This window comes from Eurytemora carolleeae, unplaced genomic scaffold, assembly GCF_000591075.1.
Source record: "Eurytemora carolleeae unplaced genomic scaffold, Eaff_2.0 scaffold654, whole genome shotgun sequence".
Taxonomy (NCBI): Eukaryota; Metazoa; Arthropoda; class Copepoda; order Calanoida; family Temoridae; genus Eurytemora; species Eurytemora carolleeae.
Genome location: NW_019396565.1, coordinates 94,583 through 105,539, shown reverse-complemented (window position 1 = coordinate 105,539; position 10,957 = coordinate 94,583). Strand labels below are relative to the sequence as shown.

The 10,957-nt window shown below is 31.6% G+C and overlaps 1 protein-coding gene and 1 long non-coding RNA gene across 2 annotated transcripts; one reads left to right on the top strand and one right to left on the bottom strand.

Moving 5' to 3' along the window:
• The first annotated feature begins 2,128 nt into the window (after positions 1–2,128).
• On the top strand, positions 2,129–8,402 carry LOC111705579 (apoptosis-inducing factor 2). The gene is made up of 8 exons (XM_023478170.1): positions 2,129–2,233; positions 4,008–4,061; positions 4,490–4,538; positions 4,660–4,747; positions 5,001–5,097; positions 5,393–5,449; positions 7,236–7,287; positions 8,242–8,402. The coding sequence occupies exons 1-8, from the start codon at positions 2,156–2,158 to the stop codon at positions 8,379–8,381; spliced, it is 615 nt and encodes a 204-aa protein (XP_023333938.1). The 5' UTR covers positions 2,129–2,155; the 3' UTR covers positions 8,382–8,402.
• Positions 8,403–9,403: 1,001 nt separating this feature from the next.
• LOC111705583 (uncharacterized) lies at positions 9,404–10,196 on the bottom strand. Its single transcript, XR_002766048.1, has 3 exons — positions 9,907–10,196; positions 9,699–9,797; positions 9,404–9,522 (listed from the first exon to the last, which is right to left on the bottom strand). It is a non-coding gene; the product is annotated as an uncharacterized LOC111705583 (long non-coding RNA).
• Between the last annotated feature and the right edge of the window lie 761 nt (positions 10,197–10,957).

Here is a 10,957-nt window from a genome sequence, read left to right as displayed (position 1 = left end):
AAGCGTAATTTCAAGTGACCGTCCATGCAAAGATAGCGCAATGCCTGATTTACAAACAAAATCTGATCAAAAATATGGAAGAAACATTCTTTTTTTCTGACTCAAAAAGTGTTTCTTTCTGGTGGTTTCTCCGTTGCGTCTTAAAAACAAAGAATGCGCAATCACTTTCGCAGAGAAACTTCAAATAAAAGAACAGTTTAAAGAAAAAAATAAACATAATAAGCTTTCAAGGGTGCCGTTGTAAATCGGGCATGTGCATCTTTGCAAGAAGGGTTAATTGAAGTTAGGCTTACAGTCCCTTAATTTTGGGATATAAAGTGATAATATCCATTAGAAAGTAGATTAAATGGATAAATATAGAAAAAATCTAACAATATGTTTCGATAAACAGATTGATAGAAAGATTACAGGCTATGTTAACCTCAAATGTCCAAACTGGAAAATAAAATGATATTAAACTTTCAGGACTTTTTTGTTTTCCATGTAAGTTAAAATTGTATAAACTTTTCCTGGAAATATATGATATATTAACCACAGCAAATTTGGGCCCGATCAGTTCAGTTTTAGCGCTTAAACATTTAATGAACAAAAAAAGCCCTTTTCTTATAGACATATCTCTCAAGATATTGCCAAATGCTCTTAAATAAAGCTGGACCTAAGTGCCTCACAGCTTTGAAAAGTCAATATCAAGGACTTTTTGTTGCTTTGTTTATGTTATCATAGATAGATATATATATAGATAGATATATAAATTGAGAAAGAGAAAAAAATTTAAGCCCCCCCTGGACAAATTCCTGAATACGCCCCTGATCTTTACAACTGGATTATTCATTGCCGAAGGCTTTTTTCAAAACAAGCCAAAAACTAGCCTAGGCCGTACCTAATACCCAGGTATCTCCTGATATCTTTNGGGGGGCTCAACCTTTTTTAATCTCCAGAGTGGGGGCTCAGCCATTGACCCTCAGTCGGTACGGGACACATAACTTGCATATATTTAAGCTTGAACCTTGAAATCACACCTTTCATCATTTTCCTTTGCTCCAAAGAACTCAAGTTATCTTTGAAAAAAAAGTTAAGAGAATAAAATAATGTATTGCCCTTATCTCAAACTTCCTTTTTATACTGGGGAAATGTTTGGAGAGGAGGGGCTGTAGTTTTCCCTATAAAAGTCAACCAACTTGCAACCAAGAACTTTTTAACCATGTTAAACACATTCCCTTGGTTCTACCGAGTTCAACGATCAAAACTTAAGCCAAATCTGTCAAGGGGTTCATGACTCAAATTAGAATTATGATCGGACGCACGAACTAAAGATAAATAAAGACAAATAAAAGAAACTTGATAATTATAAATGGCGAGTAAGTATCCTCCTTGCAGTGGTCATGCTTTAGTACAATAAACTTCATACAGGGTTACCCACAAAGGATGGGACTTTATTAACGACCATAAACTGTTATTCTGAAAATCTAATGGATAAATTTGGTCTTAATATAGTTTTTTTTTCAGATATGCTTCAAATTACATAAAAGTTCAAATTTACATAATTTAGCTATTAAGACAGAAGTCTGCACACATTCCGTACAGTCGTCTTTGAAGTCGCATTCTTGTAGGCAGAGCTTATGATCCATTTAATTTTTATGCGAATCCGGATCCGGATCCTGGATCCACACTGGAAAAAAAGGATCCGGATCCAGGTCATTTCTTTAAGATTTACTGAATTTTTTTAACAACAAGTAATTTACAAATGTTTATATTTTTTTCGCTTATTTTGTCCTAAAACTTGATGAACCATTCAGAATTAAGGAAATTTTTATTATCAATTTTTGGTTGATATTTTACCCCTTGGATCCGGTTCCTTGGATCCGTATATTTTTGCGGATCTGGAGCCGGATCCAGGAAGCCAAATCTTGCATATCCAACGGATCCGGATCCTAAGCACTACTTGTAGGTAACCCCATCGAGATATTACAAGAACAAAACCATAAAATCAAGCATTTTTTATTCTAATTCCATGATATCAAATTATTTTTATGATTGAGATAGTTCTGATTTGGTCTTTTTGAATCTATAAAAAACTACCGAAATCTTAATTGTTCTTTTTTACGCAATGAGACAATTTTTATAATCTAAAGTTTTACTTAATTTCAGATAGAAAATGGGTAGCGGAGCATCAAAGGAAGAGTTGAGGACTAGAGATGTCGTCGTTATTGGAGCAGGATATGGAGGCATACAGGTTAAATCAAGGGTTATTAAAGGGACTGTAGAAAAAACCCTGAACTGATTTTAAATTTTGTGCAGATATTGGCTTTTTCTGTCTTAAAAACCTTAAAAAATTTATTCCTTTGTTGTTTTGTCTATTTAAGAAAAAAAAAAATTGTCAAGAGACATCATCGATAGATAGATAATAAGACAAAGCTTTTAATTGTGTCCCTTTAATTTTAATCGTGTCCCTTTAATTTTAATTGTGTCCCTTTAATTTTAATTGTGTCCCTTTAATTTTAATTGTGCCCCTTTAATTTTAATTGTGTCCCTTTAATTTTAATTGTGCCCCTTTAATATTAATTGTGTCCCTTTAATTTTAACTGTGCCCCTTTAATTTTAATTGTGCCCCTTTAATTTTAATTGTGTCCCTTTAATTTTAATTGTGCCCCTTTAATTTCAATTGTGTCCCTTGAATTTTAATTGTGCCCCTTTAATTTTAATTGTGTCCCTTTAATTTTAATTGTGCCCCTTTAATTTTAATTGTGTCCCATTAATTTTTATTGTGCCCCTTTAATTTTAATTGTGTCCTTTTAATTTTAATTGTGTCCCTTTAATTTAAATCGTGTCCTTTTAATTTTAATTGTGTCCCTTTAATTTTAAGTGTGTCCCTTTAATTTTAATTGTGTCCCTTTAATTTTTATTGTGCCCCTTTAATTTTAATTGTGTCCCTTTAATTTTTATTGTGCCCCTTTAATTTTAATTGTGTCCTTTTAATTTTAATTGTGTCCTTTTAATTTTAATCGTGTCCTTTTAATTATAATTGTGTCCCTTTAATTTTAAGTGTGTCCCTTTAATTTTAATTGTGTCCCTTTAATTTTAATTGTGTCTCTTTAAGTTTCGTCTACAACATTCATGGACTTTTAAAGAGACTGTAGGCGTGACTTTAAGTTACGTCTACTACATTCATGGACTTTTAAAGAGACTGTAGGCGTGAATTTAAGTTTCGTCTACAACATTCATGGACTTTTAAAGAGACTGTAGGCGTAAATTAAAGTTTCGTCTATATACAACATTCATGGACTTTTAAAGAGACTGTAGGCGTAAATTTAAGCTTCGTCTATATACAACATTCATGGACTTTTAAAGAGACTGTAGGCGTGAATTAAAGTGACCTTCAATTTTTAAACTGACATGACATGCCCTATACACAATAATACCCTTTAAAAACACCTTTATCTGCTCACAAACTTGTGAAGATTTCGTTTTTTCATAGCTTGAAAAGTGTTAAATTCTCACATTTTCGTTCGGTGCTTCTGGAGGAAGATATCCGCAAGTTATTATTAAAAGTAACAACAATTGAAAATAAACAATTTTTTAAGTGAAATTATGGATATCTCATTCATTCTTGATCAGGCAAAGGGTACCGTTGTGAATTAGACATGCCATTATATTATTACAATAAAGGCATTTTTAATGACCTTATATTTTAATGTAAGTTATTTTAGTAAAACTTTGTATTTGATCAAGATTTAATGAGAAGTTTATGTTTTTAATTTTAAAAATTGATAATTTTCAATGTGGTTACTCCATTAAAGTGACTTGTTGATTTTGGCCAAAGAAACAATTGAGGACCTTCAGACTTTTGAAAAATTTTGTATCTCCAACGTTTGCTTTTAATTTCTCCTGTGGCAACTCTTCAATTTGAGGAATGAGTAATTGACCTCTGAATTCAGATGCGGATTATAGCTTGATCCATGGGATTAAATATACAACAAATTTGACCTCAGATAAAACATTTTTTTAAGGCGGCGCTGTCTTTGAAGAAGGCTGGAATACCGTTCAAGATCATCGATCCTAAGGAATTAAACGTTTATAACAGATATCAAGAATTTATTTCAAATTAAGTTAGACTTTTTTGAAAATGCATTAGCCATAAACAGTAAACAGCATGCTTAATTGCTTAAGACCCGTTTACTTTTGATATATTTTTTTTAAAAGCAACAATAAGATTTTAAGGGTAAAATGAGTAAGTTTTTGGTAAAAAATAGGAAAAGTAGAAAAAAGTGTGCATTTTGATGTCAAACTTTTATTTTTCATCCCAGATCTTCTGCTGGGGGGGGGGGATTTTTCAAATAAACATCACTAATCGGGACTAAAAAGGCTTTAAAAGGATATAAAAAAAAACAATTGTGATTACATTGGGGCTCACTCATATATTTCTGAATTACAATAATACATATAAAAATGTATAATATTTTCCTTATTTCTAAAATGTTTCATGCTATAGGAGTATTTTCATCATTGCGTAGGAGCTCTTAGAGCATCTGTATTTCCAGGTAGAGGTTTGAATAGAATTTAAACAAATTATTATATTAGTAAATAAAATTTGTGCACGAACCTATTTTTCCAGATTTTTTTTATCATAAAGTAAAACAAAAATAAAAAATATTTTTTTAGAGTATGCTAATAAGGTGGCAATACCACTCAAGGAAGCTTTTGGAACTAGTTTCGTTCAGGGCAAAGCTATAAGCTTGGATACAGAAAAGTAAGTTTCAAAAGTCATGTTTTCGTATATTCTTCTCGGGGAAATTATACGTTGATCACTTCACCAGTGCACGGTATCGAAAATACGCAAAATGTTAGTTTAGTAAAGAAGAACGAAGAATAAATGGTGGATTGAAAAGCAACATGAAAAGGCTAAAATTGTTACTAGATAAAGGGGCAAGCCTAGTACTACAATATTACAATAAAACATTAATCTTTAAAAAAAACAATAATATGATATTACAATATTCTAGCAAAAGTTTGAAGCTTGAAGATGGTCAGGAGCTGAAGTATACTCATTGTATCATTGCAGTTGGTAGCTTAGGTCCTATACCTTGCAGGTCAACACAGGTAATCAATATAATAAAGCTCTTCGCTCATATACATTTATTTATATTATGTTAGCCAAACATCTAGACTAAATTGGCAGATTTTTTTGAGGGAACCCATGGGTGGGAATAGGCTTTAAAAAATTCTAACGGTCAACGAGCAAGGTCGGTCACTCAGCTTGTAATAATTAAAATGCAAATAAAAAAACGTGGGGAGGGTGGGGGCTAATAAAATAAAAATCATAATGAAAAATTCTAGATGATACTTAAGGCTTTATAAAAAAAACATAAATAACAAAAAAATATGATTATTTCAGACTTCAATATCTGGTTTAACTGAAGAGTATAAGAATATATCAGAAGAAATCTCCAAGGAAACCATTAAAATACTAAATAAAAAAATATATTACTTAGACTTAAACTGCATTTTGAAAGAAGCCTCTTCAAAAATAAGTTTTTGTCAGGTTTTGAGTTTAACATACAACAAAAATTTCTTTTTTCTTTTTTTTCCTTCAGGTTTTAAAAACAATTTTTTAATGAGATTTGGTGAGGTTTTGAGTTTGAAATACTTAAAAATATTTCTAGTTTCATTCTAAAATAAGTTTCTTTAAAAATATGATTTTATTAAGATTTTGGGTTATAAATAATTATCAAAGGAACATTTTTTTTACTTTTAGCTTCATTTTAAAATTAGGGTTTCCATCAAGATTTTTGTTGAACAAAATTCGCGAAAATGAATGAACGAAATTTGTTCATTTTTGTTCAAAATTGTTGCCAATTTCGATTTACTTTCGATGACATTTTCGACCTCATTTTCGCGAAAATTTCCTCCATTTTTGCGAAATGTTTGTTCAATTTTCGTTCGATAAAAATCGATTTTGCATTTTCACTTTATTTAATAGATAAGGTAAACTAGCAAATAATCCCAGAAAACTATAATTTCTTTATATTTTATTTTAAAAATCTTATGTATGAAAACTGATAAAATAAATTGTTATCAGTGATTTTCTTCATTTCTATTTTCACATCTATCCGTGTTTAGTGTTGAATCCTGAATGTATAAGGTTACGCACAAAGGATGAAATTTCAATGACAACCTGAAAATCTTTAACCCTATCATAAATGTCTAGGGNTTAAAACGTCTTGCATTAGAACGCTGAAACTTCTACACTTTTTCAACATCATGGTTGTTAAAAAAAATTTTGGCAAATTTTTTTATAGTAGGGTGGAGGACAATTAAACGGGGAGTCGATGTTTCAAAAAAATCAGAAATTCTCATTAACTTTTTTATTAATTAACCTACAGGGCAAACAATTATAAATTTGAAAAGCCATTGAAAATTGTAATAATATGTGTCATATGTTGATATTTTAAAAATTAAAAATAATTATTTTTAAACATATTTTAGACATATTTTTTTAACTTATTTAAAATCCTCCCTTGCACCCCATAACCATCAAAGTTATAGGTATTGTTTTTAATCAGCAGGCCTCGAAAAGTTAGACTAAGGACATGTAACACAGTCCCCTATCTTAACTCGTAAGGGCAAAATCAAAGTCTATATTAGACAAATATAGCCCAGCCAGGATAGGGTTGACTATGCAAATCTGAAGGTTGAAGTTGGCTTTTCTATTTTGAAAATAGTTCGTGAATGGTGTATCCAATGATTTTGCAAAGAAAAAAAAAATAAGTTTAAAGATGCAGGAACATTCTAGAACCAACGAAGACGTAACAAATTCTGATTGTTGTTTCTGATCCTTTGTGGGTAATGCTGTAATATAGTCTGACTGGTTCGTCATTCTTGTTAAAACTTAAAAGTTAATTTAATATACAGACGAATTATCAACTAAACACGACGATTAAAAATGGCTGAGTATCATATATTTGATGTGAATCTTTGGTAAATAATCTATAAGAGTTAAATTTTATTCAAATATTTCTGCAACGACTGCTATGTGTAAGGAATGTTAAAATTTGCAAATTTATTTGTCAACTTTGACTTCAATTAAAAAAATTATTCCAAACGAATTTCGCGAAAAAATTCTAACAAAAATTTTCGTTTTCGTTTAATTTCTCGTTGCCTGAACAAAATATTTCGCTTAACTTCATTTTAAAATTAGTTCCTTTTAAAATCAGGTTTTAATGAGGTTTTGAGTTTAGGCCCGAAGCATCATGATAGTAGGAGCTGGAGCAGTTGGAGTAGAGATGGCGGGTGAGAATTTAATCGAAATTAGATATATTAGGGAGATCTTGCCCCTATTCAAAATTTAAACCTCAACCCTTCGCCCTTCTTGGCATCATTTTTAATGCAGGGCTTGGAAATCATGCAATATCGATGCAGTGAAAACTGAAAAACTGGATCCAACTTTGTTTGAGTAATTTCTGCGTAGAAAGTGAAGAAATGGAGTTCTTGCCACCAACTGCATTTTTCTAATCTCTACTGCAACCTGATGAAGTAAACCTTTCATTTTTCAAAATTAGACTATTTGATCTCTGTTCAAATTCATAGTTTTAAATATCAACAGTCTTCGAAATCGGGTTCAAAGATATAGAGATTATAAAATCTGATTTTGTGACAAGAAAGTTCTACTCCTTGCTAGGTAGACAAAGGTAAAAAAAAGGATGACATTTTTCACAATTACTTAAATTCTAAGCCGATCCAATTGCAAGATTTCCAAACGCTACTTAAAAAATATGTATAATGTATACAGCATGGTTACGATATGTCAACTTTCAGCTTGCAGATTCACACATATTCTCAAGGTTATAATGCAAAGAAAGTTATTTTAGAGGTGTACGCATCTTTTGTACTGCAGTGTACTGTCTCTTGGCGGTAATGTAAACACAAGACGTATGTCGAAGCCTGACATGGGATCCATCTTTCACATAAAAAAAATCAATGAAATATTCTGTTCATAGGAAACTATATTGAATCATCAAAATTATCAATATTGAATGCTTTTAACCTCCTCGGATACTAAACGAACACTCATGCATCTATTTTTGTTTACAAATTCCACACAGTTAGAACTGGTTTCATATGTACGCGCAGAGTATATGCAACTGAAATTAACTTTCCTTGCATTATAACCTTGCATATTCCGATCCCCGCAATTGCTCTTCTCTAATAAAGACAACATTTTATCTCTACACTACTTTACCCTAGGTGAGATAAGGGAGAAGTACAGTGAAACTAAGATTACTATTGTAAGTAGTCAAGAAACCCTGGTGGCAGATTTTACACCAAAGTTCCAAAAAAACATAAAAAGCATTCTGGAAGATCAAAATATTCAGGTGTGTATGTAAAAAAATTTCTTGAAAAATAATTTTTTGTTTTTGTTAATTTTGGTTGTGCGCCAATTTTTGGATCAAAGTATTGACAAGGGTGAAGGGTCTCTTAGATGTCCAATTTTTTACTATTTTACCCAAGAGCTCTAAAAAAAGAAATGATAACCGATGCTTTTCTGTGAAATAAATTCTAGATTTTTACCTCAAAATCGTTGAGATTTGAATTTTAAGAGAAAAGCATATTTTATTTAAATTGTTCTAAATACCGTTAGATGCAATTTAATATACATAGATTTGTCTTGTCTTCTCAAAAGTAGTGTGGGGGGGGGTCACGGTGACCACCTCTATTTCCTTATTGTGATACAAATCTATTACATGTGATACATGTTTGAAAAGCCCTTAAGCTCCACTTTAATGATCGGAAGTAAAAATTAGCAAAATTTTAAATATTTATTGCAAAATCAAGTTTTTTAGCAAAAAATGTGCAAAAACAAAAGGTGCGCAAACTATTATAAATTATACATTTTTAAAAAGCCCTCTACCCATCAAATTCAAATATGCAAAAATATTTGCAAAATTTTCAAAACCTAAGTGCGTGTTCAAGAAAAACTTAAATTGTGAAAATTCCCTTTTAAGGCATTTTCTGTGCAAAAATTTATGCAACATTTCTTTGCATAAAAAGTGCAATCTGCTTCCTTATGTTGTAGCTGCGTTCTATAGAGCTATAACATTTTGAAATCCAATGAATGAAAGTAGGTCTAAATTTGGATTTAATCTGGTAAAGGTCAAATAAGGCATTCAGGCAGTATGCCTCTTGGCCCTCGTCAAAAAAGGTTTCATAAAATATTGGTTATAATCTGCTCATTTGTGTCCGTTTCTAACACTTAGTGTTAGAAATAGGTCATAACTCATAACCCCATTTTGGAATCCCCCCCTGAAATTTGTATACGAGCACATCATTTCCTTGATTCTTCGGTATATGCTAAGGACATTATGTTAGATCTAATTAATTAATAAAAACATTAAACATTAAAAACATAAACTGACGATTGATCATTTATTACAAGAGTTAAATGTAGCAAGTTACAAGTTTTGGTGGATAAATAATTTAAATTTGCAAAACACACCAAGCTTGCTATCAACCTCTTTTGTATCTCTCCTAAAAATATACTTTTTACGTTTTGAAAAATACACCAACTATATAAATGTTTATATTTTGTCAGCACAATGATTTCTTTGCCCCGAAACAATCTTCGATTTATGAAATAATAAGTCAGTCTGCAGTCATGTATTACTCAAAACCATGAGGGTGATAACCATGAAAATTATTTTAACCTGATTTCTGATGTGTCCGATAGACGGTCCATAATGATAAGTGATCCTAGGCCCAAAAGTTGAAATCCTTCTCGCTTTCTATTTGTTCTCAGAGTTCTACTGATAAAAATACTACAATTAAATATATAAAAAAGGCGTTCATTTAAAATTGTTCAGATTCGCTTTATTTGATATCTAACGATAACAACCTAAAGAATAGTAAATGAACCTGGTTGTGAAGTCCATAGATTGATTATGTTTATAAACCATTTTCTACCCTCGGATGATGAAGATAACCCAAGGAGAAGGCAGGCAGTGTGAGTTATTAATTGCCTTCTTTTTCAATTGTATATATGAGTTAATAATATAGATAGATGCTTCAATTTCCACACGCAATGAGTTGACAATATATCCATTTACTTCATGTATACTTCAACAAACTTGTTTTTAAGGCACGCACTATATGTGTACGTCTCCTTACAAGCTTGGACTATACGCGACTGAGGTGCGTTTTAGATGGAACAGTGGACGTTAAATAGCGGCATTGCAAGTTGTTTATAAATTTCCTGAGGCGCCGAATATACCTAACTGGCCTGTTTTCATGAATGAACTAGGAAGTTAAATTTGCGCTTAAAATACCGTCTGCTATCCATATTTTGAAAAATTTTAAAGAAAAAACAGCAAAGCAGTTAAACCGAGGAAACAGAGGATAACAGATACACCCTTAACCCCTCTTATTGTATTCCGAATGCAGGAATTTAGTACAAACAGTTTTTCCTTACTATTCGCCGGCCCCTCATTTTGAGTTCAGAGCTCCTCAATTTCTAGCCATTGAAAAATGTGTTTTAATACACTGCAGATCCCCCCACTAAGGATCCTATAGATGTATGGACGGCCTGAAACAATATGATGATTGATGACCTTTAAGTTGAATTGACATAGCCTTATAAATATAGTCTTTGATCGGTTATCAAATCGAAAATAAGAAAACAGACAGTTTATCAATTAGGCACAGTCATCTTTTAAGTCTCATCCAGGGGCGGATATAAGGATTCTGTAGGGGGGGGTAAAAAATTTCAGTTTAACGCGCGAAGCGCGCCGAAATTTTTTTTACCCCCCCCTAGAAATTTTTTTCCCCCCCCCTAGAAAAATATCATGATGTATATCAAATTATTGGTTTTAATTGGGTTTGCTTTGCATTTTCCACTCATTTCTGGGATTTACAAACTCAATCTAATAAAGGCTTCATTACATACCTTTCAGCTTTCACCTTGTTTTAT